The following is a 27568-nucleotide window of genomic DNA, read 5'->3' as shown; positions in this document are numbered from 1 at the left end:
GTCATACCTCCCTTACAGAAACAGCCCCCTCAGAACTGCAAATATTCCTCTTCTGTAGTAGGGCTCTTTCAGAAAGGTGGTAAAATCTTAGAACTAGGAGAATGATGCATGCAGAGTCCACAGATCTCAGTCCCATAGGAGCATTCTGCATGCTACAGTTCAAGAAAACGAGCTGGTGAATGCGTGCTATTAGCAAGCGCTTCCTTAAAATTCCTTAGCATTATTCAAAAACCCACAGAGCTCAACTGCTAAATAATTCATCGTCAAAAGGTACAGGGATACGCATCTGCAAGGTAAAGATCCAAAGAATTCAGAGGATGGCAGACAGCCTTCAGCGCTGGGCCCCAAGACACAGCCATAAACTGTAGGACATAGGCAAGGTATTTCAAAGCTGGGGAAAGGAAAATATGACAAAAGGAGTCTGACATCTGTCCCTAGAGAACTTCGGAGCCTCTTACAGCCCCCAAAGCATGGAACAGAGTTGGAGGAGCAGCACATTTTATCATCAAGTCACAGTATGGTTTGGGTTGGAAGGGACCTCAAAACCTACCCAGTCCCACCCCTGGCCATGGGCAGGGACACCCACCACTGGATCCGGTTGCTCCAAGCCCAACCCGGCCTTGAACCCCTCCAGGAATGGGGCAGCCAGGACTTCTCTGGGCAGCCTGGGCCAGGGCCTCCCCTCCTAGGCAAACATTTCTTCCCAAGATCTCAATCTCCCCTCTTTCAGCTTAAAAGTGTTCCCCTTGTCCTACCCCTGCACTTCCTGATCTAGAGCCCCTCCCCAGCTTTCCTGGAGCCCCTTTCCGAACTGGAAGCTGCTCTAAGGTCTCCCCACAGCCTTCTCCAAGCTGAACAACCCCAACTCTCTCAGCCTGTCTTCATATGGGAAGGGGACATCTCGGAGCATCTCCGTGGCCTCTTCATTTTGAGGTTTGCTTCCCATACCCCAAGGAGCTTAAACAAAGTCAGTTCTCGGATTGATGACATTTGATCATTTAAGTGTCTCTCTTATTAAACTGAAGTCTGAGGGCTTTTGGATCCTCTGCAGCTTTGGAGGCAATTCAGCTGCTGTCAACGTTTCCCCGCTGCTCCCTAAGCCCTTCTCAGGTGGGCAGCCAGGACTACGCGTGCCCCCTTCCTTCCCCACGCAATCCGACTCAGGACTGGCACCCGACATAGTCACATTGCTTTTATTTAGGTCTTCTGCCAACAGTTACAGGGTAACAGACACTGGGACTGCAAAGTCAGAGCTGCAAGCAAAAACCAGGACCAAGGCAACAAAATAAAACCCCACAAAGGTAACCAACTCAACTCAAACCAAATACAAATCCCATGTGCTGGAGCTCTTGAATCACACCGCTTTAATAACGAGGTGGTTATGATCTTACAGTGTCTTCTTTTGGCCTGATCCAAGGATTTTGTTACTCTTTACCAGTCTCAATTCCACGCATAAAAACCAAAATTGGTATTCGACCTTTAAAATATAAGCCATATTTTCTTAATAAAATAAGTTTTGTGCTGCTGCTCGTTCCGTAAGTACTGTACATCAACCGCTCATGTCTGCCTAACAAAGGGACTGCACAGAGCTCAAGCTAAAGCAAAAGAAAACAAACCCACAAGAAAAACAACCCAAATGGAGCGTCCTGTGTAAACCCCGTGTACAGTTCAACGCTTGCTCATATAAAGGAGGTACGAAAGGGGCTTGAAACCAAACACAAAAGCACTGGAGTCCCAGAAATTCTCTTTCACAACTTGAAGTGCAAATCACTCAGGCAAAGATATGAATTTCACATATTTATTGCTGTCCTGCTGCTTGGCTTCCCTTTCCTAAAGGATCACATTCTTCTATTTCACGCTAATTTTCCAAGAAGACAACCTTCCGCGAGGCAACGTTGAGGCTTTTTTGACACCAGACGTCGGGTCGTACGCTTGCAAACACCAGACCCCCCCCGGCCGCCCCCAGGAGCTGGGGGAGAGGGCGGCTCTGCCCCCACCCTGCTCGGATAGGAGCTAAGAGAAACAAACAGCACCCCACAACTGACAGGTAAGCGGAAGTTACTCCTCTTCCCACGAAACTACATGCACCTGGCGATGGTTCCAGTTGCAGAAGGAACATGTGTGCGTGGAGAAGGCAGAGACTCGGAGCCATTCGCGATGTCCGTGGGGGTGGGTTGTGGCTAACGACAAGTCCTGATATGTCTCTGGGTTCACACCTATCCACTACGGGGAGCAAAATGCACAGCACCTCAACATGCAGTTATTCATTTGCATCTCGGACAAGAACAGGGTGGAAACGCTGGATGCCGGAGCCACAGAGAAGGTACAGTGCATAGTCCATGATACAAAACATGCGGGTAGCTCAAACCCCTCCTAAATGTCTTCAACATGGAACTAGGGTCTTGAGGGCACAGCAGCTACTGAGTTTGGCTTTTGGATTGATTCAAAACCATGAAAACCCAATGCAGAGGGTGAAATAAGGGCAGAACGCGATCTGCAAGTCAACAGCTGAGAGTTTCAGAAGCTGTGAAGCTTTTGTGTAGTTAAAATTGCTGTTAAAAGTAGGTGCTACATCAGCGAGTCTTCATTCATAGTTTTCTATGAACAGCCACCTTACAAATGAGTGCAAATCTTAAAGGTCCATTTTACATTTCAAGTCTCAAGGTTAAAAAAAAATCGTTACAGAGAGACAAGCTGTTTCTGTAAATGCCCACACTATCTCTTTTCAAATGGTTAAAAATGGCACACGCGCTATGCCACAGCTACTAAAAGACATCTTGGAATTCTAGACCCAACTAAAACACTAAAATAAAAACTTAGAAACCAAAATACCTTCGCCCCTCGCTGCAGAGCAGCAGCTGGGTGCTGCCCGCTCTAATGCTGGTGAACAAACGGATTTGCAGAGAGAACCTTGACCTCAACCCTGGTTTTATTCTTAACGAGGGGCTTTCTAACCCCTCTGAGATCCTTTTGCTTTCAATGAACCCAAGCCAGAGTTCTGAGGATGGGATGGAGAGGTGCTGAATTTGTGTCACTATGCAGGCACTTGTGTATAGGAATGTAGGCTTCTCATGTTGACGTTAGTGTTGATGCATTCCCTACTCTCTAAAAGCCTTCCTAAGAGTTCCCTACCTACTGACCATGAATAGTTCCTGGTCTCCTCCCCGTCACCTTGCGGATATACAGCAGTGGAGGTCAACACAAGGTGCGAAGGAGAAGAAGAACCAAATACTGGAGTCTTGAGGACAAAGAGGACTGTGCTAAACGTAGGATCTTCACAACACGTGACAGCAGTGGGCTCAGCACTTAGTTTGCATAGCATATTGATGTCTTCCTTTCTCACAAAGAAAAAGAAAACAGGTGGAGTGAATTCCTGGCGTGAGGACAGATCAGGGGCCCGACACGAGCAATGGGGTTTTCATGAAGGCAAGGTTGAACGTCAGAGCGTACAAAATGGAAAGGTGTGCTTCTACCCACACGTCCTGCCCAGGGGCAGCGCTTGCGGTGGGTCTGCCTGGAAACGGTTCGTGGCTGGCAGTGAAATGAGAAGAGAGCGCTGCCCTTTGAGAGCCTGGGAGGAGCCTGCACATCATTTTTTCTCTCCAAGGAAGCGCTGCGCACACTTTCATGTAAGAAAACCCCGGATAACCTGCCCACATTATGTGGGGAATGAGTTGCTGCCACTGCCCCGCTGTGCGTAACGGTCATTCTGTGCAGCAAAACGACTCCAAAAAGCAGTCGCTACTGTACTTGTTGGGAAAAAGGCTTTTTTTTCCTTTTACAAACACAAAGCAGGAGGAGTTTCCCCCATGACAATAACAAGGATTTCACCATTCTCACTAAGGAACAAACCTGGTGTGCTTTCAGAATAAAAAAACCCCTGTGCATGAGATCAGTGACACCACGACACAAAGAGCAGCAAAACCTAGCAGCAGAGAGGGTGACGGATTGGGGAGTGCTGGAGTCGGGGATCGCGGTGCTTCGGGGAGCAGCCGAGCCGGGCGCCGAGGAGGACCCTGCGGCAGGTAACAGTCATCGGACAGGACACGTTAGAGATCTCTGGCGTGAGCGCACAAGCCTCAGGAGGTGCCGTGATGTAAACTCGGAGTGTTAACGACTCGTGTGTTTTGGCAACAGACTCAGTATCGTATAAAAATAATGTCTAGTAAAAAAATCCCGGTGTCCGTCATACAAATTCAGGAAAAAAAAAAAAAAGAAGAAAAAAAGGAAAAAAACCAAAAATCGATAGTGATTTCTGTCCTCATGGGATGGAGATGCCCCCATTTGTCAGAAACAGTTTTAAATAACAAGTAGTAACATTGGAAACAAAACTGGGTCAGCAGCCATTAAACGCATCCTAAAATGAAAGTGCATTGGAGTTTAACCACCATGAGGTCGTGATCGAACACAAACTGCAACTTAGGACCATAGGAACTGAACTCCTTCCGCTGGAAAATAGGGACCGCCATCCAGACAAGGTTCCTATTCTCCTTACGAGATTAAAAACATGGGAATTTTGCAGCATCGTAGTAAGGCACTCACCCATGGCAAAGTCTGTGACTGTTGCTTCAAGTGGCAGCAGCTAAACTAGCTTTGAACGCGAGGAAGACAGTTTTCCGAGCTAAGTGCTAGGGTGCCTTACATCGTACGGGTGGGGGATTCTCGGGGGGGGCGGGGAACTGTTAGTGTTAGAATTCTCCTATAAACTAGTTGGTTTTTTTTTCCCCTTTAACCCATTAAAGCATCTCATAGTCTAAAATATTAGTTTTATAAATCTAGTTTTCTGTTTTAAGGCTCTAAAAATTCCCTCCCCCCACCACCTCCCCCCACCCCCGCAAAAAATACCTACCAGCGCCCGGCGGGCAGTGGAGGACCACATCGGCCGCGTCACAGTCAGCAGTCTAGAGTATTGCATCTTAAAAATGAAAAACTTGCCTCCCGGGAAGTTTTATCCCTTCCTTGAATGCCTTTCGTGTGTTTGGTCAGGTCAAAAATTTTGCAAAGCCAGAAAGAAACTTAAAAAAAAATAATTATAATAATAATAATAATCATCATCATCGTTCTCTTCCAATCCTACGGAGGTGTTGGATGTTTCTGTCCCGTGGTGCTGGTCTCCTGCCTCGAACCGACGCTGCCTGCCCTGCAGTGATTTCTCATTGGAAAAAAAAAAACCAAGGTTGTCCCAATGCTTCCTTTTTTTGTATGGCTCCTACAAATCTGAAAGCTTTCTTGAGTGAGGTAACAAAAGTTAGGCTTTCAAGCAAAGTACATGGTACGTAAAGTGTCCTGATGAACCTGCACAGCCTTCGCCAAGGCCTGGGGGTCTCTGCCGTTGCTCTGTCCAGATATATGGCTGCCCTCACCACTGAAAATCAAGGAAATTGTAATTAATTTGTATTCCCCCCACCAGGAACACTGAGAATCCCCCTTGGAGATCAGGGTCCGTGAGCGCTGGCAGCACAGGAGGGCGTCTCAACGCCGCACACAGGAATGCCTGGCACTGCAGGGATTCACAGAAGAATCCTAGAATGTCCCGAGTTGGAAGGGACCCACAAGGATCATCGAGTCCACCTCCTGTCCCTGCACAGGACAACCCCAACAGTCACACTATGAGGGCACGGGCCAAAGGCTTCTGGAATATTATCAGGCTTGGCGCCGTGCCTGCTTCCCTGGGGAGCTGTTCCAGTACTCCACCACCCTCTGGGGGAAGAACCTGTTCCTAACATCCAACTCCAGCACCTCAAGGTGCCTGCTAACACTCGGACATCCCAGGGATGCTCCTCCAGGCCCAGGACGAGCTCAGGGTGGGATTTAACCTTCCTTTACCCCCAGTTCTCCCCAGGGCTGGCACCTAAGACTCTGCTGCAACACTGCTCCAACACAAGCACTTCCAAACACCACAGCAGGGTGCCCGTGGCCCCTCTCCACCCCCAGGACTGCAGGAAGAGCCCCGTCACCTGTCGTGCTCCTTGTCCACGAGATGGTACCGTGCTCGGAACGCCACCAATCGGGCGTAGTAGGCTGGGGCCGGGATGGAGACGGAGCGCGTGCAGCGCACGTAGGTATGGCACAGCTGGTACGTGAGGATCTGCAGCTCATCCGCGGTGAACCGGTTGTCATCCCAGAGCACGTAGTAATGGGATGGCCGGCTCGTACCCTGGGAAGGAGCCAGAACAACGTGAGAGGTGCAGGCAGCTCTTCGCATCCTCATCGCGCCCCTCCCTGATTCAAACTACCCGGCAGAAGCCTGGGCAGGACAGATGCCGGTGCTTTTCCTGATTTGAAAACCTCACACGTGCACAAACACCACGAGGCAGAAAGTCCTGAGCACCAAGGTGCAAACCAGCACTAATGCTGCTGCCCTCGATTCCCAACACCACACACCGCATCGTGTATCACACCGGCTCCCCAGCCATCCAGGCCAGCTCCCTGCTGTCCTTGCAGAGGGAAAGGAAGCCAAAAGCTTCCCTTGTGGAAGCAACTGTAGATGAAATGAGTGCATTTTTTTCAGCACAGTTTCTGACTCATCTTGGCTGCCTGAAGCCAGGCAGCTGCAAAGCGGCCAGCTCCAGGGACGGCTGCCCCAGCGCTCCCGGCCAGACAACAGGTCCCTGCTGATGACCGGGCGCCCCAGTGAGCCCGGCACGCTCAGACGCCAGCTGACAGAGCTGCTGAATTGGCCACTAGAAGGAGGAAAATCTCGGAGAGATCCTTGGCTCTGGGAGAGAAATGGAGTACATGCCACACAGAAACATAGAATGGTTTGGGTTGGAAGGGACCGTACCTGAATGCCTGCATGACTGCACAGGTAGAAGTCGAATTCAAAGGGGTGGGTGATGTTAGTATCCACTGTTGTTCCTGCTGGGATGTTCCCGCTCTTCCCAATCTAGAGGGAATAGAAAGAGAGATCGAGGCACTGCAGAGTTTGGTTATTTCCAGCTGCCACAGCACAGGGTCCTCATCTTAGCAGCTGAGTTTGAGAGCACCGTGCAGAGCTGCCCCCAGAGTGTCGATGAAAGGGGCCAGGAGCAGCCCAGCCGCTCTGCCTCGGGCCCGAACAGGCTCACTGGCATTTCCTGCAAGTACCAACATGGCAGGACAGGGCATGACAGGGAGATGGAGCAACCGGCTTCAGAAGGGAAGTAGGCAGGGTGAGGGCCGGCTACTGCCCCATCCCACTGTGGGAATGAGGGTTAAGCAAGCACAGCTCAGGGACCTCTGCAGAGAGCGTAAGCTTGAGCTTCTGCCATGAGGTACTGGAGATTTGCACCCTGATCAAGAACTGTCCTCAGTTCCTAGGATTAAACCTTCACAGTCAGGTAAAGCCAGAGTCTAGTCAGATTAGATCTAACCACTCAATTCAGATCAAATCTAGAAAAGCAACAGCGACCAGCGCTGCTGCACAGCACACGGGAACAAGCTGTGAGCGAGCAGGGGGTTATTCATCCTGTCACGTCAGCGGCTGCAGCTACCGCCAAAACACCAGATGTTTTCACGCCGACAGAGGCTATTTCAGGAGAGCCACCAGGATCATCAGCACCCAGTAACCCATAATAACAGCAAACAGCTGGCTGGCTTTCTAGAAGCAGCCTAATCCGCATGGATGTGGGAGTCAACCCAGCAGCATGTTCTAATCGAGAAAGAACTCTGCCTGCCAGCGGTGAGCTCTCCCCTCAGCAAAGGCAGAGCTGGCTCCTCCTCAGGGCTGGGGATGAAGCAGCTGCCTCCGGCCCTGGCACTCTGCGGCGCTCACCCTCTCATTCTTGTCTGCGCAGAAGAGACGGGTGTGATGCCTTTTCTGGACGACGATGTAGGTGATGCCAGGCTGGTAATCCTTTTCCAGTTTGATGCAGGCATCTCGGATTGCTAGGAGCTCATAGTGAAGGATCTGGAGAGACAAGAGCAGGCAGAGTGAGGGGACACGCTGGCATGCAGCCGTCCCCGTGCACCCTAAAGGAACCCCGTGAAGCCCTGGTGGCAGATGGGTCCTCACCTGAGGGAGCTGCCCCTCGGGAACGCCGTCCCGGTAGAAGATGATCCTGGTGGGTTTGAAGCGAGTGGATTTGTAGAACTGGATGAGGAGCTCCCTCACCATGTAGGACAAGTCCTCGATGATCTCCTGGCGAGGACGCTGCACGCGCACTGTGGCGCAGTACCGGCTGGGGTGGGCGTCCATGCTGCCCACAACCTGCAGCGACAGAGACAGGCCAGGCCCACGCGTTACAGTGGGAAGGACAGAGGGGACGTGGGATCCTCCAAGCCTCCATCTGCTTCCAACACCCACAGCTGGCAGTGAGCAGAGCACCCCATGCTCACAGACGGGACAGCAAATACTGAGCAGGCAACCAGCGCCCAAAGAGGACATCCCTGGTCGTGGACACATCCCGTTTCCACCCTCTGTCGCTCTCCTTGGAGTGTTCATGGGAATTTCCAGCGGGACAACTTGGCTGGTACCACTGAGCAACGTGGCTGTGGGGGCTGCTGCTGCTCTGCCTCTGTTTCACCCTCCTGTTCCATAGGAGAGCAGGGAGCGATGTTGCCCTTTCTGCCTGTATAAGCCTTTTTCCCTCTGTCCTTCGGATGTTTTTGGCTTCCACAAGGGACTCTGTGACCCCAAACCCTGTTTTGGTCAGGGCAATGACACTCCAGGGGTACAAAACGTGTGCTTCCCAAACGGAGCTCTGGAGTCCGGGCTGCAGTGCTGGAGCTGATGCGCTCAACAGGAATGTTTCCTCTGGCCTCAGCCACAGACACTCTTCTATTGTCTGTTTAAAAATGGACCAAGGACAAGATCAAGGCCATCTGAAGGCTCAACCCTTCTCTTCCCCTGCAGCTTCAAAAAATCTTTTATAAAAATTAAAAAAAAACCAAAATACAAAAGCCCACAGTGGTCGTGTACAAAAACACAGAAAATGTTTTCAGAGTGGAAGCGCTGCCGCCAGGAAACAGACTGTTCTGTCCCACCCACACCTTCAGCGAACGGCCAAAAGCAATTCCCAACCCCTTCCAATTAAGAAATAAACCCTCCTCTAAAGAGGAATTTGCATGCCAAGGAAAACCTGAGCTATGAGTCCTGGAAAGTTAAGAACTTAATAGGAAAATGCTGATGTGCTTAATTAAAACAGACGCTACGAGAACCCAACACTCTCCTTTGCCTCAACGAGCACACAGCAACATCAGAGCCCAAGAAGGGTGCGAGCTGCTGCCTGGCTGCACCGGCACACGAGCAGCACTTCACTAGCTGGAGGCTCCCTATTCACTTGAGGGGAAGGCAAATCCTCCTCCCCAATAGGCTCTGAAGAAGCCCAGTCCCTCTAGTCTCTCACCACCTCTAAAGCCCAGCTCTCCCAGCTGGTGAAGGTCCCTCCCAGGGCTGCCGTGCGGGATGGGGGTGTTTGGGGATGGCTGCACCGAGCTCCCCACACACCCTGCGGGGTCCGGCACATCACGAGCCCCATCTGCTGGCAGCTGCCAGCTCTCCCGGCACCTCCCCAAAACCACAGCTCCTCTGCAGAGGCAGGAAGGGATCTGGAACCCACTGCCCCAGCGGTAGGACCAGAAACAGAGCAGGGCACAGGGCCACCTGCAGAGGTGTCATTTGGGGACAGCAAGGACACAGCCCCTGCAGGGCCCTGGGGCCCCGAGCCTGGCCCGGGACAAGGAACTTACAGCTGTTATAGAGGGTTTCTTCCCATCTCCTGCCGGCGGGTGGGTGACATCGGCCCCGAGGAAGATCACCGGCTGCTGAAAGACGGCAGAGCTGGTGGGAGAAACGAGAAAGCAGCAGTCAGTGTTTTGGGGCCACCTCAGGGTGATGCGCAGCCTGTCACAGGAGAGCGGATCACCCAGAAGACACCTCCCACCTCTGGGCTCTGGCCTGGGCACATCAACAGCTCCTTACAAGGCGAGACACACCGCAAATCTACAGCTCAGAAGCGTTTCAAAGAGCTGCTTCAGGCAGCAGCCCACAGGCTCCCTCTACCCCAGGTAAAACCAGGTGGGCGGCACCACCAGGTGCTTGGGAAACAAGCCTCAAAAAACGAGAGGCAGTGGCTGTACGAACCGCTGGTGAGGCACAAGGATGTTGTTGATCCCGCCAAGCTTGACGTTGATCTTGAGGCAGAGGTTGGAAAGAGTCTGCGGGGAGGTTTTCACCACATTCTTCACCTGGACGCACTGCGTGGCCATTCCCAGGAGGGTATCCCCAACGCGTTTCACCTCAGCTGCAGGCAGAGGAAGCAGATGAACACACAGGCGACCTGCAAGGCTCCCAGCAGCATCCTCGGACACAGGGAGAGAAATCACTGCGGGAGGAGCAGAGCCAGCCCTGCTCTCCTCTCCCCACACGCCCCTGCCCCAGACCCACCGTACACTGGTGTTTTCCCTGGCAGGATGACAATGATGAGCTGAAGCCCTGAATAAGTGTTCTTGAGGTGTCTGAACATGGGCTCCACGCTGTCTGCACCCTGGGCGTATTTGCAGAAGCAGGGCTGGCCTTGGATCGGCATCCCCGCGTCCTTGGAGATCTTGCGCAGCTGGTCCGTAAAGTTCCTGTGCCCGGGAGGAGAAGCAGTGAGCCCCAAGCCCACCCGCACGGCAGCTCGGCCACCGAGCAAGAAACAGGGACCCGCAGCTGGGACACGGCAGCACAGGATGGAGATGGGGACATCACGTCACTGCGCCTGCCGTTTCAAAGCATCCAGCAAGAACACATTGAGGGAAATGCAAGATTAACACGTTAGAGCAGAATCGTCCCCTCTCAGTGCCAGGCAGTGAATCTTGTGATGGAGCTACGAGCCGTTCTCCGTTCGGAAGCTGGAGAAGGGGGAGCAGAGCGGCTGCCTGGGCAGCTGGTTGGCAAAGCTGATACAAGCCTTCACTTACCAAACTGGACAAAATGCTCAGTCACACTCCGGATTTTTGGATTGCCAAGGATAAATGTGATGCAGGGAGAGGCAGAAGGAGCACGGGGTGCCTAGCTCTGCCCCAATGGGGTCAGATGAGGAGCGCGGGGTCACTCCCACCTCTGCCCGGTTATTGCAGACATGGAGACTTTGAGCAGCTCCAAACCATCCCAAACATTAACTGTGCAAAACACCCGGAGAGGCACATGAAGTGCCTGCTTCGATGCATTCACTCTCGGTCAGGAGAAACCCGAGTTCCCAGGAGAATCCAAAGCCAAGGTGGCCACTTCCTTAAATAAATAAACCATCCCTGCTCCGTGTCACTTTGCAACCGATGCAGAGAAGCTCTACCCTACCAAAGCTTTTCAGAAAGACTAAAACTACTCTGTAATTAAAACCTGTGGTAAGTTAGGACGCTTCCTACATCCATTTCACATAGGGTGATAGGGAAGCTGTTAATTAAATCCCTCACAACCCCACCTCTACGAGGAGATGCAGCTTGGAAGAGTTCGTTCCAGCTTTAGGGCTGGCAGTATCACCTGATACCGCAGCTACTTGATGCAAAGAGCTGATCGAGGAGCGCCCGACTGCCAGCTCACACGTGCTGGATGGGCTCCTCCAGCCTGTCAGGCTTTGCGATGGCTCGGGGACTTTTTGCAGCCAGGATAAACACTCAGGAGCTCTGGATAAACTCATAGAAACGAGACTGAAGATGCAAACTGAACCCAGATCAAATTTGCACCACGAGCAATTCAGATCCAGCGTTAATGACAAAGGATGTGCAGAGCCAGGCTGGGAGCAGCCAAGCGGCCGCACCACGAGCTACGACTCCCTCACATCATCCCACCCGCGCGGGCTGCCCTTTTCCTTACTTCAGCACCTCCTCTCGACACTGCTTCTGCGGGGCAAAGCAAGCAATCGCCCAGACTTTGATCTCAATGCCGTTGTAGAACTGCTTCCCTCGCATGTCCCACACGCCTTGGTTGGGAGTTGCAATGGCCCGGTTCTGCAAGGCAAACAGACGATCAGAGCGCTGCCGCGTCCTGCCCAGCCCCCGGGGAGCCCCCGCACGTGTCAGGGTTGCGCTCCCCACCACAACGCCGTTCACCCCCGCTGCAGGCAACTCCCTGCACTCCAGGGTGCACGGCGATGGGCAATTCCACATCTCAGCTCCTCAAAGGTGATGGAAAACTCACATGAGCTGCCTCGCCCCGAGCAGCCCTCTCCTCTGCGGCTCAATTTTGTCGCCAAATGACTCTTGGCTATGACTTTCCAAAGGTTATACTCCCAAAAAACCCAAAGTGAAGGCAGTCTGATAGAAAATTCTAGCTCTACTCTATAATTCCAAATGCAGCACAAGTTCTGCTCAGAAACAGCGTTTCCTGGTGTGACAGCACCTCTGTCCACAGCGAGGCCCAGCACACGAGCAACGCAGCCCCGCTTACCCTGCCTCCGTACTGCAGGATGGGTGCCGGCAGGACCCTCCCTGTCACCTCCGTCATGTCATCTTTCACCTTGATCCCAAACTCCTGAATGTATGGATCCAGGTTGTAGCTGGCGTTCTTCATCTGCAGAGGAAAGGAAGGGCATGGGAACGAGTGAGACCAACTGCTGCAACCCACACAGCTTCAGCCAGCCAGGAAACACGGGCACCTGAAATCACATTCTTTAGAGCTGAAATGCAAGTTGTTTGAGAGACAGGGCTAAACCCTGTCCTCAAACTGACCAACACGGGACCTGATTTTTGGATGCACTGACAAACACAACCAAGAGCAGAGCCTGCTCCGCAGATTTAAGGCTCAGTGGGAAGGTTCAGACTGGTGAAAGACTGTTCTCGAAAGTCATATCATATGCTGATATCACAGAATGGTTTGGAAGTGACCTCAAAGCCCATCCAGTCCCACCCATTGCCATGGGCAGGGACACCTCCCACTGGATCAGGGCCTCCAAGCCCCATCCAACCTGGCCTTGAACCCCTCCAGGGATGGGGCAGCCACCCCTGCTCTGGGCAACCTGGGCCAGGGCCTCCCGGTCCTCTCAGTGTCTTGTGCCACATACCAGGCGACTGATTTCCTCCTGCCTGTCTGGGGCAGACCTGGCCGTTGCTTTTATCATGGTTGACGTTTGATTGTCTGTGAGCTTCTTGATGCACCGCTGGCCCGCCACGATGTTGCACACCTGTACGGCACAGGAGAGACAGCAGCCGCACGTTAGGGACAGGCAAGACACAGGGGGAATGGCTGAGCTGCCCCACGGGCACGGCATTCAGCCCCAAACCAGGGGAGCTGAGCCTACAGCTGCAGGGAAATGGCGTTTTTAGAGCACAGACTCCTCCTTCCCTCACTAGATGTAGCTCTTGCCAGGTCAGCAACAGCGGCTGCGACACATCAGCTCTGCAATTTTGTCACACAGAATCATCATAGAATCATGGAATGGTTTGGGTTGGAAGGGACCTCAAAGCCCATCCAGTTCCAATCCCTCCATGTGCAGGGACACCTCCCACTGGATCAGGGGCTCCAAGCCCCATCCAATCTGGCCTTGAACCCCTCCAGGGATGGGGCAGCCACCACTGCTCTGGGCAACCTGGGCCAGGGCCTCCCCACCCTCACAGCAAAACATTTCTCCCTAAGATCTCATCTCCATGTCCCCTCTTTCAGCTGAAAACTCTTCCTTCTTGTCCTGTCCCTGCACTCCCTGACCTAGAGCCCCTCCCCAGCTTTCCTGGAGCCCCTTCCAGCACTGGAAGCTACTCTAAGGTCTCCCTGGAGCTTCTCTTCTCCAGGCTGAACAACCCCAACTCTCTCAGCCTGTCCTCGTACAGGAGGTGCTCCAGAACTGAACGTGGTAGCGGAGCACCCAACAGTGCAGAGCCAACACTCACCTCCAAGGGCAGGTACGTGTGTTTCTGCTCCTGGCCAACCTGGAGGCAGGGTAGGTGGGGGTATTTCAGCTGCAGGTTGTATTTCTGTTTAAAGTACTGAGCCACTGTGCACTCCACGGTTTGACCGCTCTCCAGCTGCAGGGGGAACCTGGCAGAGAGGCAGGACATGAAGGATGCGCCTCCTCAAAACAGACACTCGCAGAGCTCAAGCACTGCTTACTCTGGCTGGGAGGAGAGGGACCTGGCCGGCTCCCACTCCGCAAACGAAAATAAAAAGCACAACAGTGGTATTTTCAGAACTCGAGTCAGGAATACTCTGATCCCAGTATGGGACTGAGGGCCCTAAATAAAGCTCTCCCTCACTAATCCCACTAATCAGGGCAAATGTTTATTGCAGGACATGCCACGCATGCCGCTCTCAGGTACATAAATACAGCTCACTGGCACTCAGGACTTCTGCGTGTGGTGCCATCCCTGGGAGCCGAGCTGAGCTCCAGGCAAAGATTCCCCGGCCTCTCCCAGCATGGAGCAGAGCACAGGAACAGGAGGGTGCATCTCTCCCTTCAAAACCACAGGAACAGAGCCCCCAGACTTCCCGGTGGCGAGGCCAACACATGTCATGCCACCCACAGCCTCACTCAGCACCAGCTGTTCCCGGCTCCCGGAAGAGCTCTGTGAAAATGAATAATTGACCTGATATTCCTTATGGAGCCAAAATTAGACAGATGAGCCAGCCCCAGCGCCCCGGAGAGGTGTCACATTCCTCCTGCGCTAGCCGAGCGCGAGGGCTGGGACCCACGGATGCTGGAGCTTGGGGGAAGCAGGATGTACGTCTGAACCCCAGCGAGATACACCCGGAGCTGGTGCTGCGCAGCGAGGAGACAGGGCTGTGGGGAGGGAGAGGTCAGCCCTGGACATGAAAAAAGGCCCAGGACACAGGGAGCAGGGCAGCTCCTGGACAGGAAGGGAAGCCCAGGATGCAGGGAGCCAGGCAACCCCTGACACAGAGGGGAGTCCAAGCCCAGGCTGCTCCCGGGCACATGCAAATAATTCCTATGCAGGGAATCGCTTTTATCCCCTGACAAAACCTCTGCTTTGGCAGTGTCTATTTTAAGAAAGAAGAAAACCAAACTGGGAGGTAAAAACTAGGACAATTCTTAGCATGTCAGCTCCCACCCGCTGCAGTGCACCGCCTGCCAGACAAAGCATCCTCTGCGCTCCCACCCTCCCGCTCGCCTTCGCTGCGCATGGCACGGAGCTGCTGCGCCCGAAACCGCTGCAGAGCACCAACACATCTCCTCCTGCCATCAAAGAGGTTGGACTTTGCTGTCCAGCTTTCCCTAATGATGCTGGCAGCTGATAAAAAGGAGAGCAGCTTGGATTTTTCCAAGGGCATCTTCCCACCCGCCTTACGTCTGGTGGCTGGCCGGCCGCCGGGTCACGTTACACACACGGTATTTCCTCTTCATCTGCCCGCAGTGGGTAACCTCCACTTTCAGTCCTGGTGCAAGACAGAGACACAGCGGTCACCGGTCACCGGAAGCGACTCCCCTTCGCCCGCCTTCCCTGAGTCACCACCACCACCTTCCTTAAATAATTAACCATTTGCAGACACCCCGTGAAGCACATGATGGCCCCAGAAGCTATTTTCAATGTGTACCCCCCATGCTCCCGCCTCGCTGCAGGGGCTGGTGGGCACCAAGCTGCGGCTGTGCCTGGGGCAGCACCTGGCTAGGGACGGTCCCCAGCCCTACCTTTGATCTCCTTGGTGAAACGCACTCTCTGTGAGTCCGTCAGGGGCTTCGGCTGCTCGTCGATGTTCCGGATGTCCAGCACCTCACACATGAACTCGATTACGGGCTGGGCTTTGTAGAAGGCGGTGGCCGACACTGCGGGACAGATCACAGAATCATGGAATGCTTTGGGTTGGAAGGGATCTTTACAGCTCATCCAGTCCAACCCCCTGCAGAAGCAGGGAGAGCTTAAACCACTTCACATTGCTCAGAGCCCCGTCCAGCCTGATCTTGAATGTTTCCAGGGATGGGGCCTCCACTGCCTCCCTGGGCAACCTGTGCCAGGGCCTCCCCACCCTTGCTGTACAAAATTTCTTCCTTATAACCAGTCTGAATCTCCCCTCCCTTAGCCTACAACCATTCCCCCTTGTCCTGTCACAACAGGCCCACCTAAAAACCCTGTTCCCAGCTTTCCTAGAGCCCCTTCCAGTACTGGAAGCTGCTCTAAGGTCTCCCCAGCCTTCTCTTCTCCAGGCTGAACAACCCCAACTCTCCCAGCCTGTCCTCGTACAGGAGGTGCTCCAGCCCTTGGATCATCTCTGTGGCCTCCTCTGGACTCACTCCAACAGCTCCCTGTGCTGAGAACTCCAGGGGTGGTTGCAGGGCTCCAAGTAGGATCTCACCAGCGCCAAGAAGACGGGCAGAATCACCACATCACTGATACCACCATGTGTCCCTCCTCTCCCCCAGCAGATGAACTGAGAGCCGGCCGGATCCAGCCTCCCCACACATGCCCAGCCCCACCACTGCAATTCCCCAGCATGAAAAATAACGTCACCATCAATATTGAGCATCATCTTCCACATGGCAGGCCGGACCGACTGGTGGAAACCAAACCAGACCTCCCTGCCACCTCCCAGTGGGTGGTAATAACCTTCGGGAGGGGAGAAGAAGGAGCGGCCGACGGGAGTGTATCTAGGAACCAGGGAAAATCATGTCAAACGACGCATGCCAGCCCCACTGGCAGCGACCACAAAGCACCCCTGAGCCCCTCCAGCTGCCTCACTCCGTTTATCCCCTTGGAGCATCCTGAGCAATCGCTCCAAGCAGAGCACGGGCACGGCCGCCTCCTCCCAGAGACCATCAGGGCCAGCCCCAGCCAGAACAGCCTCCCAGGGGCAGCCGGTCCCCTCCCTGGCACAGGCGGTGCTCGCGGCGCAGCCCCTGGGTGCAGGTACCTCATGGAAGCCAGATGTCTCATGGCAACATCCAGCGCCTGGACAGACTCCAGGGGCACAGGGATCTGCCCGCTGACCAGGGCCTCGTGCAGCATGCGCCAGCTCACGATGGCCATCCATTTGATGGAGACCTTAAATATCCTGTCCTTGCCTTCCCCCGGGATCGTCACCTCAAAATCAACCTGGGTGCAGAAGAGAAGGGTAAGAGATCATGGCATCCCTGCAGGCTCAAGGGGAGGAGGTTGTTTGTTTTCCCAGGCACGAGGGCAGGTCGTGCTCGCCTGTGCGGGGTCACCACCTCCTCTTACCCGCTCATTTCCGATGGGCAAGGCTGTGACAGTGTAGATGTTCTTCTTCCCATCGTAGACTGGCTTTCGGTCACCGAAGATCTGTGGTTTGAAGTGCTGTACCATGTACTCCACGACCTCCCTACACAGGCAAGCGGGGCAAGAAAGAGGAGAGAAGGGAAGGTTCGTTTTGCTGGTTTCTTTACAGCCTGATACTTCTGCGACCTGCCTGGTCCCTGGTGTCCCTGCCTGGGGCACTTCAGAGCTGCAGGGCACCCAGGAGCAGAGCTGAGACCGCTCCAGGCAGAGGGGCCCCCGAGAAACAGACACACACCTGGCCCCATAGCTTGGAACATCATCTTCAGCAAAAGGAGTTTACACAGTTCGCAGAAACCCACCACGAGGGGCAAAGGTGGCCTATGGTCACCAAGAGCAGGGGACACAGCGGCCACCGCCTCTGCTCACCAGCTCTCAGGGCGCAGAGCTGCCCAGGCTGCCGGGGCAGGAGGGGACAGGCAGCGAGGAAGGTGTCAAAAAGGAAAACAAAGAAAAGAACACGATGGCCTGAGGTCTGGGGCCGGCTATTTTTAAATACGGGATTGCTGCCAAAATAGCACAGCTGCTTTGAAGAAACAGGGGACTGTGCGGAGGTTCAGGACCTCTGAGGCTGTCAGGGGCAGGGGCCAGTGCGGCTGCACCAGGGTTGGTGAGGTCCAGCCAGCCATGGGCACTGGGCAGCGCTGTGACCCCTGCCACCACGTCCCCCTGATGGTTTCCACCACTGAGGAGGGAGACAAGCACTTCTGGAGACTCCACAAAGAAATTGGAAGTGGGAAACGAGTGCCAAAACCTTTAATACTTGCCTTACCTGTTGACTCTGCGTGGGCATTTGTCGGGTTTGATATCCACTTCATAATGATACACATCAATCTTGGGAATGTCCACTTCAAAGTAGTTGGCCAAGAGCTTGATGGGCTTCCCAACGGTTCCTATCCCGGGCCGACGCGGCGCCTGAAATACCTGCTGCAAGGGTGGCAGGTAAGCGCCTGCAGCTGTAGGGAGAGAAAACAGGTCAAGAAGGCTGGGAGGAACCCCGTGCCCAGACAGACAGACAGAGTGCTCTCCATCACCACAGGAGGTCTCCCACTCCTCACACCCCCAGTAGGACGTGGCAAATCCCAGTTGCCTGTCCCAACCATGGGCACACCCACAGTCTGGTGAACACCAGAGTGCCCATAACTCAATTCCCCAACCAGCTGAGGGACAGGCAGCCGCTTTTGCTTCTCCTGAGGGACAGGTTGTACCTAATGTCCACATTAAAAGCTTTGAAGTCAGCCAGGACATGGCCTCCAAGCTGCACTTCAAGGTCTGTTTCACACAAGAAACTTTGCAATACACACACAACCAGCACAGCGGCCAGAAGCTCTCCAGCCCTGGCTTTAAGAAGTACGTGGAGACCTTGCCAAAGGTCTGCACAGCAGCAGCAACCTTCGCCGGCAGCGTCTGGGAGACATCGGCACGCTGGATGAGTGAGGATATACTTAGATCAAGGCCAGCCCTCCCAGGGCTGTGGGGTGTTTTCATTGCCCATCCCTTCCTCTTGGTCAGGAGTGCAGGGACAGGATGAGGGGGGACGGATTTTGTAGCTGAAAGAGGGGAGATGGAGATGAAATCTTAGGAAGAACTGTTTTCCTATGAGGGTGGGGAGGTCCTGGCCAACGTTGCCCAGAGCAGGGGTGGCTGCCCCATCCCTGGAGGTGTTCCAGGCCAGGCTGGATGGGGCTTGGAGCCCCTGAACCAGTGGAAGGTGTCCCTGCCCATGGCAGGGGTGGGACTGGATGGGCTTTGAGGTCCCTTCCAACCCAAAGCATTCCATGATTCTATGATTCCCCAGCTCCTGCAGGAGGAATCCCTCTCCACGGCATCTCTCTGGGCATCCCTAGCATCCCACCCTGCACAAGAGCATTTGCCAACCAACAAGCACAGAGAGGACCAAGCACTGCCTGCCCCACTGCACGGCAGCAATGGGAACATCAAAGCCGACCCACACTGGGCTCTGGCACACGGAGCACTTTGTTGTAAGGGCAGCGCCAAAAATAGCCAAGGTCTGACAGCTCCACAGCGCCAAGGGCCTTGCTGGGTCACGGGGAGAGGAGGAACGGGACGCTGCTGCAAACCTGAGGAGACAGCCCCCACCTAATGCTGCCAAGGGGCTTTGCCACAAGCAGAACGACCTCGTTGGTGGGTGCAATCCACCCCCTCCTCCAGCCCTGACCTCCAAGTACGTCACCTCTTCGGCTCAGGGTCAGTTTTAGCAGGGAAGGGGTTCGCAGGCTCCCTCTGCTCCTGCGCCGGGGTGGTCCTGCTGTGGGGAGCCCCACCAGCCTTTGTCTGGCAGCCAAGCCAGCTCCTGCCCCGCTGATTTACAAGCCACTGCCAGCACAATGGGGCGGCTCTGCCCAGCAGGACAAGGCGAGGGATCACATCTGCTCCAGGGAAAGAAAATACAGCCCAGGAAAGCAACAGCCCCAGCACCTCGCTCCCTGTGGCATCTCTGGTGGGAGAGCAGCACCAGCAGAGCTGCGGGTCTCCACCTCCTCAGGGATGCAATTCCCTGGATGCTCTGGCAGCAGGGACCTGCACCACCTACACTGGTGAGCAACGAGCACGTTTCGAACTCCAAGTCGTGGGGTAACTCAAGTTCCAGCACCTGAACATCTCTTTTATCCTTAATCCCTCCCCAGCATCGTTCCCAACTGAAAAAATAAGGAGTCACATCCTTGGGGAAGGCTGACTCTGGGGAAGCTGCTCATAAAAACCAGAGAAAATTAAACCAGTTCAATGAAAACCTCCTATGAGTTATAAGAGGCAGCGAATAAAAACAATCCCAAATCTCATGTTGAAGCAGAGTGGGTTCCAAACTGTTAAAGAGGGAAGTACCAGCTTTTCCACAAAACCCATTATAGGGACCTAAAATAAAGACCTGGAGATGTCAGCATGGGCATCAATATCCAAACAGAACTGTGTTTCTAAACCGACAGCGCCCTTGGACTCAACAGCATCTTAAAACATTGCCCAAGCAGCCTTCAACACTGCTCTCCCCGAGGCAGGAACTGCCCATCCTGCCCCCACCGGTCCCAGTTTGCATCTCCTACCCATTTCTCACACCCCGCAAGGTCTGGGCCAGCTGGGCCGGGTGCGGGGAGCGCACTGAGGGGATATTTGGAGCTCTCCATCTGGGTGGCCAACTGTCCAAGTCAGCCCCCAAACAGCATCCCGGCTCCAATTTCAGCTCCGGAACACATGGTGCTCTTAGCACCCCTTGCTCCCATCCACTTGCTTTTTAAATCCAGATTTCAATCCCAGGCTAAAAATATCAGAAACAGAAAACCAGAAGAGCAGCAAACCAAGCTTTAGATCTGCTTTTTACCTCTGCAACCTATCTCTGCAAGACCTGGAGCCAGTCTTGTATAATATCCATGATCTGGATGAGGGGATCGAGTGCTCCCTCAGTCTGCAGATGATACCAAGTTGGGTGGGAGCGAGGATCGGCTGGAGGGCAGGAAGGCTCTGCAGAGGGATCAGGACAAGCTGGATCCACGGGCTGAGACCAATGGAATGGGAGTCAACAAGGCCAAGAGCCGGGTCCCGCACTTGGGCCACAACAACCCCACGCAGCGCTCCAGGCTCAGGGAAGAGCAGTTGGAAAAGGACCTGGGGATGCTGGTCGTCAGCGGCTAAACACGAGCCGGCAGGGGCCCAGGTGGACTGGATGATCTTAGGTCTTTTCCAACCTCAGGCATTCAATGATTCTATAAAGCCCTTGCACTGCAGGACGTCCCTTGCGAGCATCCCAGTGCTTAAGTGCAGCACCAACTCCTGCAAAGCCAGTCCCTGCTCTGCTCTTGCCCTTCAGCAGGAGCCCAGCAGCTCCAAAATCTGGCAGGAACCAGGAGCTGGCGCTGACCTGGCCCCAGTGCCTCCTCAGGCAAGGCGCTGTGGGACTCAGGGCGGCGGAACAACCAGGATGGCGTCTCCGAGGGCACACAGGGCTCGGGCTCCTGCAGGCAGTGGGGCAGGACAGGCGCCAGCCCCTCGAGCCAAACGGCTGCGCTGTGCCCCAGGGGCAGTGCGTTTTATGAAACCAATCTTCAGATGAGCTGCTCACAGTGTAATTCATGTCTCCACATGACGAACATTTCTTGGCGAGTGCCAGCTCCCAGCCTGCAAGCTGATGCATTTTTCAAATCACAATTCGCAATCAAAGAGGTGTTTGCCAGCGCTGCTGGAGCCTCCAGACCCTACTCTGCCTTTCGAGTGAGAAACTGCGCACCCAACTGGAGGACAGCTGCTCTCCGCTGCCTTCCCTGCAACCACAGCAAGGCCAGAACCCACAGCTTCTCCTCTCCGGGACCTGAGAATCACCAAATCATTAGGGTTGGGAAAGACCTCAAAGCCTGGGAGGGGGACCTGGGGTGACATGCAGTTCCCAAGAGGAGCTGCGGCATCCGGCACCTCCGGTGCGCGAGACTGGCTCTTCCCTGGCCTTGTCTGCTTCGCCACCAGTGGGAGAGACGCCAAAGCCCCTTGGTGAACACGCAGGCTGGACTCACTTCTCCTTACACCACATCCCTGCGGAAGCACCGCACCATTTGCCTTGGAGAAAATCCCCCAAAAGCTACGCTTCACCTGGCTCGGAGGATGCTGTGCCAGGGAACCCCAGGCAACGCGATGCAGCATCCCCAGGCACCTCGTGCCCGCAGCCCCCGGCTGCAGCTCGGAGCAGCAGAAAAGAGGCCAAACAAAACACGTCGGTTCCCCTTCGGAAGACGAAGCCTTATTAAAAAGCGACCTAAAACCGCTCCACCGCTCCCTACAAGACAGGGGGCTTCTGCATACCTCGACTCTCCATGGCAAAGCTGCACAGGCTCCCACTTTGTCATGTAAATGCGGGTGCCCTGGCCGGGGGCTGGAGGGCGAATATGTTGTTCCTGCAGCACAATGCGGCCAGTGAGCGGGATGAAATCCGCCTGCCATTATAAATTCAGCAGCCCAGGAGGAATCACAGACTTTCGCACACAAAAGCCGTGCCCTGGGGACGCGCCGGCGGTGGGAGCATCACTGGGAGCATCAGAACCATCACCACCAACCACCAGCGCATCACCAGGTGCACGCAAAGCACCTGCGGGCAGAGACGGCGACGACAGAGAGCGATGCCAAGGTGAAAGTCCGTTTGGAGTGATTAGTGCTGGAATATGGTTCGTTTCTATTATTTATTGTAACAGCTGGGGAACGCGACCCGCTGCCCAACAGCTGCCTGTGCCCAGGGAAAGCTGGTCGGTGGGACGGCATGAAATTACCATGTCATTGAAATCCTCTCCCGCGTCACATTCAGCCGAGGGGCCGAGGGAACAGGGTCGAGACAAAAGGGAGTTTTATTGCGGCGGCGGCGCATCCACGACAGCCCCCTCTCTGCCAAGATCCAGCTGGGAATCGGAGAGGAGCAAGCGGGGCTGTGGCATGGACACATGGCACAGTTCACCCTCACCCTGAGCCATCTCCCACCCTAAACCAGCCCCAGAAACCCCCCAGGGAAGCGAAACCGCCTCGTTGGGGAGGCAAAGCAAGCAGCAGCATCAGGCGACTGCTGGTGGGGCGTGCAATTGGCTTTCCCAGTCTCCAGGCTCAACATCTTGGAAGCTGCCAGCTCTACGCAGTGACCGCCACCGTCCTGTAAAGCCCAGACTCCAAAAAACTCCCTCTCATCTCTGAGACACTGCACCCACCCACCGCCTGCTCCTTCCTGAGTCGCCCTGGGCACAACCAGGCTCAAAACTGAGTTTAAGCAGATGATGCCCATGCAGGCTCTGCCTGCTGCATTAAATATGTCCCGTGGTCCAGAGACCAACTTCTAAGGGCAGTCTGAACCACCCAAGCACTGCTCCTGCCCTGCATTGTGGTGGCTGCATCCAAGAAATGTGCTAAAATGAGCTCTGGTTTACTATAAATTCACTCTGAAAGCAGTTCAGCTCTTTCTATCCTTGACACCGAGCACCAAGCGCTACAAAGGGCATCCTTGTGCCACATCCAACCTCAACCTTTCACTTGGAAATCAGGGGCGATGAACTCAAAAGTGTCAAGTTAAGAATCTGCCCCTGACACCAGCACAACCGCAGCGGAGGCTGGTGCTCCCACACCCTGGTGTGTGCTGTCCAGGCTGTGGGAGAGAGAACAGCAGATGCTGTGATGGAGCCCAACAAACAGTGGTGAGAGCATCGCCAGCTCCATCGCACCCGTTCACAGGGACTGCAAAACGGCACCTTCGGCACTAGGGAGCGCGGCGATTCCAGCGGCACGGATATGGCTTGCCCCACGTTGGCATGAGCCAAGCCGCGAGGGTCTTGCTGAGCCAGCCCTGCCTGCCCAGCAGCTCCACGTCCCCCTTTTTGGACCCTGTGATGGGATGGGAGAAGCAACCCAGCAGCACCTCTACCAAACACACCGGGTGGCTCATCTGACCCCACACTGTGAGCCCGGGGTCCTTGATAACGGCACCTGGAGAGGGAAAAGGCTGACACCCCTCCTGCCTGCCCCGCAGGTCTCGCATCGCTCCCGCGCTGCCCAGGCAGCAGCCAGAGATGTGCAGAGCTGGAAAGAGCAGACAAAGGCAGCCCCAAGCGCTGGAGGGATGGGACAAAGGCGGCATCGACTCCTCTCCGCATCCCACTGCAGCCCCGGTGATGAGGTTAAAACCCACACCCAGCTCCAGAGATCGCCCTTCGAACAAACAGCACCTTCTGCCTGGTTTGGCTTCCTTTTAACATCTGCCACCTTAACCACTTGTCCCTGTTTTGTTCTTCCCAGGATTTAGAGGCTGCAGCAAGCGTTCAGAGATAAATCATACATAAATCGTACATAAATCGTACATGCCATGTCTCCAGGCAAGGTGCTTCTCCCGGCTTTGTTTCTTGATATAATCCCATCCCAATAACAGGCACATACGATTCTGTGTTTCCTGAAGATAAAGAGATCCAACAGCCGGAACAGCCTTGGGGTTTTTGCAGGGTTGCACACAGGAAAACAACGGTTAAGATTACCAGCGCTGAGGAAGTTTGTGAGGGATAAAGAAAGCTAAAAGTTGGGGGGAAAACAACTTTAGTTTTTCAAACCAGCACAGGGATGTGCCTCCCTGAGCAGCGCCTGTGGGGCAGAGATGTCCTAGATTCCCCTGCCAGCTTTCCAGGCATCTTTGTGTGTTGGGTACATCCAGGAATCTTTGTGTTGGGTACATCCAGGAATCTTTGTGTTGGGCACATCCAGGAATATTCATGTGTTGGGCACATCCAGGCACACGCCAGGTTTCTACGTTATTCCCCTTCCAGGTCGCAGCCCAGCATTATCGGAGCCCGCACTGGTGTCCGTTGGGAGGCGAAGGGATGCTGAGGCAGGGTGGGATCCTTGGTGACACAGGGCGAACACCTCCCTTGCACGTAGGGTGAGCCGGGTGGGAGCAAGCATCCCCACGCCAGATTTGGGGAGGAAAAGGGGACCGAACTCCCCCCGGCACACGGCCCCATCCCAGAGATTGGTTTCAACGCCCCAACAGATTCCAGGGAGGGTGCCCGCCAGCAGCGTTATCTGCGTTGCCCCAAGGCGGCAGCGCCCGTTATCGCCCCAAGGCGCCGGCAGAGCCCGCGACGTCGCCGCGCAGCCGCCAAATCACGGCTTCCCAAGGCCAATAAATCAGCTCCAAACACAAAGCGCCGGCAGGCAGACGGTAACGCAGGCACGAGATCTCCACAGCTCGCTTCCCATTAAATCCCGTAAGGAAGGACCAAAGCTGGACCGCGATTGCGCCGTTTCACGTCAAACCCTCGGCACGCCGGGGCCTTTCGGCAAGGAGCGAACCTGGCAGCACGGGAACCGTCAAAGGGTCCCCGTGCCATCGCTCCCTCCCTTCCTCCTGAGTTATTTGAGGCATTAAAACCCTCCTGTGCCTTCCAGCAATGCGAGTTGGTGATGCTGACCGGGTGGGTTTTGGGGAACGGCTCCCCCAAAGCCCCAGGAGAAGGGATCGGGATGGAAAGCACCGTCGGCTGCTCCCGAGGGCTGGTTGGGGGGACATGGGGGGGCCCAGCTCCGCACGGGGACAGGAGATGCTTGGGGCTGTCACGGCGTGAGGCATTGCAGGGCCTGCACCCCAAACACCAGGGGGGAGATGGGGGGGGGAATGGGGAGACGGGGGGGATTGGGAGGGAAATGGAGGGGAATGGGAGATGGGGAGGCAATAGGGAATGGGGAGATGGAGGAGAATGGGGGGGCGGGGAATGAGGGGGAAATGGGGGGAAACAGGAAGAGAAATGGGGGGAACGGGAAGAGAAAAGCGGGGGAGCGGGAAGAGAAAAGGTGAGATGAGGGGAATGGGGGGTAGAAATGGGGAGCTGGGGGGTCAGGGAATGGAGAGGAAAAGGGGAGCTGGGGTGCTGCTGCTGCTCTGAGCAAACCAGGCCCCACTGCATACTGGCCCCCTCATTACACACTTGCTCCCTCCCCATTGCACCCCCCTCATTACAGGGCCCCCCGTTACACACTTGCACCCCCATTACAGCCACACTCGCCCTCCCATTCCACACCCCCATTACTGCCCCCCGTTGCACACTCACTCCCTTTACAGCCCACCCATTACAGCCCCATTGCACACTTGTCCCCCTGCTGCACACCCCCATTATAGCCTCCCCATTGCACACTCACCCCACACTACAACCCTTGTTGCACTCCCACCCATTGCACACTCACCCCCTGGTTGCACCCTTGTCCCCCCATTGCACACTCACCCCCCTGTTACTCACCCCCATTGCACACTCACCCCACACTACAGCCCCCGTTGCTCTCCCACATTGCACACTCATCCCCATTGCACCCTTGTCCCCCATTGCACACTCACCCCCGGGGCACACCTCTATTACAGCCTTCCTGTTGCACACTCACCCCCCATTATTTGCCCCCGTTACACACTCACCCCACATTTCAGCCCGTTACACACCTACCCGTTGCACACTCGCGTCCCATTGCACACTCCCCCCTCATTACAGCCCCCATTACTCCCCCTTGCACACTCACCCCTCATTACAGCCCCCGTTACTCCCTCATTGCACACTCACCCCTCATTACAGCCCCCGTTACCCCCCCCTTGCACACTCTCCCCTCATTACAGCCCCCATTACTCCCTCATTGCACACTCCCCCCTCGTTACAGCCCCCGTTACCCCCCCTTGCACACTCTCCCCTCATTACAGCCCCCATTACTCCCCCTTGCACACTCCTCCCTCATTACAGCCCCCATTACTCCCTCATTACACACTCACCCCTCACTACAGCCCCCGTGACCCCCCCTTGCACACTCCCCCCTCATTACAGCCCCCATTACTCCCTCATTGCACACTCACCCCTCATTACAGCCCCCGTTACCCCCCCCTTGCACACTCCCCCCTCATTACAGCCCCCGTTACCCCCCCCTTGCACACTCTCCCCTCATTACAGCCCCCATTACTCCCTCATTGCACACTCCCCCCTCGTTACAGCCCCCGTTACCCCCCCTTGCACACTGCCCCCCCCCCCCCATCGCAGCACCCCCCCACCTCGCCCCCCGGCCCGTACCGGCTCCCGCGGGTCCCGGGTCCATCCCATCCACGCGGGGCCGGGGCCGCCGCTCCCGCTCCCCCCGCTCCGCCGCAGCCGCTCGGGCCGCGCCCCGCGCGCAGGCGCCGCCCGCGACGGAACCAACAAAGGCGGCGCCCGCCGAGAGGCGCCATCTTGGGGGGGCGGGGGGAGCGGGTGGGAGGGGATGGGGTGAGATGGAGGGTGGGGTGGGTGAGGTGGGGTGGGTCGGAGACGGCGTGGCCAGCAGGGCCAGGGAGGTTCTTCTCCCTCTGTCCTCGGCACTGGTGAGACCGCTCCTCGAATCCTGGGGTCAGTTCTGGGCCCCTCACCACAAGAAGGATGTTGAGGCTCTGGAGCGAGTCCAGAGAAGAGAACGGAGCTAGTCAGGGGAGTGGAGAAGAGGAGCGGCTGAGAGAGCTGGGGGTGTTTAGCCTGGAGAAGAGGAGGCTGAGGGGAGACCTCATTGCTCTCTCCAACTCCCTGAAAGGAGGTTGTGGAGAGTAGGGAGCTGGGCTCTTCTCCCAAGGGACAGGGGACAGGATGAGAGGGAATGGCCTCAAGCTCCACCGGGGAAGGGTCAGGCTGGACATTAGGAATATGATTTTCATGGAAAGGGTCATTGGTCCCTGTCAGAGGCTGCCCAGGGAGGGGGTTGAGTCCCCTTCCCTGGAGGGGTTTAAGGGACGGGTGGACAAGGCGCTGAGGGACATGGGTTAGTGATTGATGGGAATGGTTGGACTCAATGATCCAGTGGGTCTTTTCCAACCTGGTGATTCTGTGAGATGGAGGGAATGGATGGGAGGGGATGGAATGGAGTGGGGTAGGACAGGATGGGATGGGAGGGGGTGGATGGGTTGGAGTCGGTG

The 27568-nt window shown here is 55.4% G+C and overlaps 2 protein-coding genes across 3 annotated transcripts in view; one reads left to right on the top strand and one right to left on the bottom strand.

Moving 5' to 3' along the window:
* C23H1orf216 (chromosome 23 C1orf216 homolog) overlaps positions 1-27568 on the top strand; it is a 281686-nt gene that overhangs the window by 197351 nt on the left and 56767 nt on the right. The gene's annotated exons all lie outside the window — the stretch shown is intronic.
* On the bottom strand, positions 1180-26828 carry LOC138730292 (protein argonaute-1). Of its 2 annotated transcripts, XM_069875349.1 has the most exons (19): positions 26700-26828; positions 17912-18095; positions 17065-17185; positions 16757-16938; positions 16357-16493; positions 15540-15674; positions 15199-15286; positions 13786-13933; positions 12963-13082; positions 12350-12472; positions 11777-11910; positions 10367-10551; positions 10064-10223; positions 9670-9760; positions 7994-8188; positions 7754-7888; positions 6785-6886; positions 5958-6157; positions 1180-5365 (listed from the first exon to the last, which is right to left on the bottom strand). In XM_069875349.1, the coding sequence occupies exons 1-19, from the start codon at positions 26722-26724 to the stop codon at positions 5257-5259; spliced, it is 2574 nt and encodes an 857-aa protein (XP_069731450.1). In that variant the 5' UTR covers positions 26725-26828; the 3' UTR covers positions 1180-5256. The 2 variants fall into 2 exon arrangements, with proteins under 2 accessions (XP_069731450.1, XP_069731451.1); XM_069875350.1 differs by lacking the exon at positions 26700-26828 and having other exon boundaries at positions 17065-17181; positions 17903-18070.

Source organism: Phaenicophaeus curvirostris, chromosome 23 (assembly GCF_032191515.1).
Source record: "Phaenicophaeus curvirostris isolate KB17595 chromosome 23, BPBGC_Pcur_1.0, whole genome shotgun sequence".
Lineage (NCBI taxonomy): Eukaryota > Metazoa > Chordata > Aves > Cuculiformes > Cuculidae > Phaenicophaeus > Phaenicophaeus curvirostris.
This window is presented reverse-complemented; position numbering and strand designations above follow the sequence as displayed.

Coding starts and splice junctions, on each gene's coding strand:
- LOC138730292 (XM_069875349.1), bottom strand. CDS start 26,724: ATGGACCCGGGACCCGCGGGAGCCG. Junction 15,287..15,539: donor TTTCACCAAGGAGATCAAAG/GTAGGGCTGGGG, acceptor GTCTTGCACCAG/GACTGAAAGTGGAGGTTACC. Junction 9,761..10,063: donor ATCCTTGTGCCTCACCAGCG/GTTCGTACAGCC, acceptor TTCTCCCACCAG/CTCTGCCGTCTTTCAGCAGC.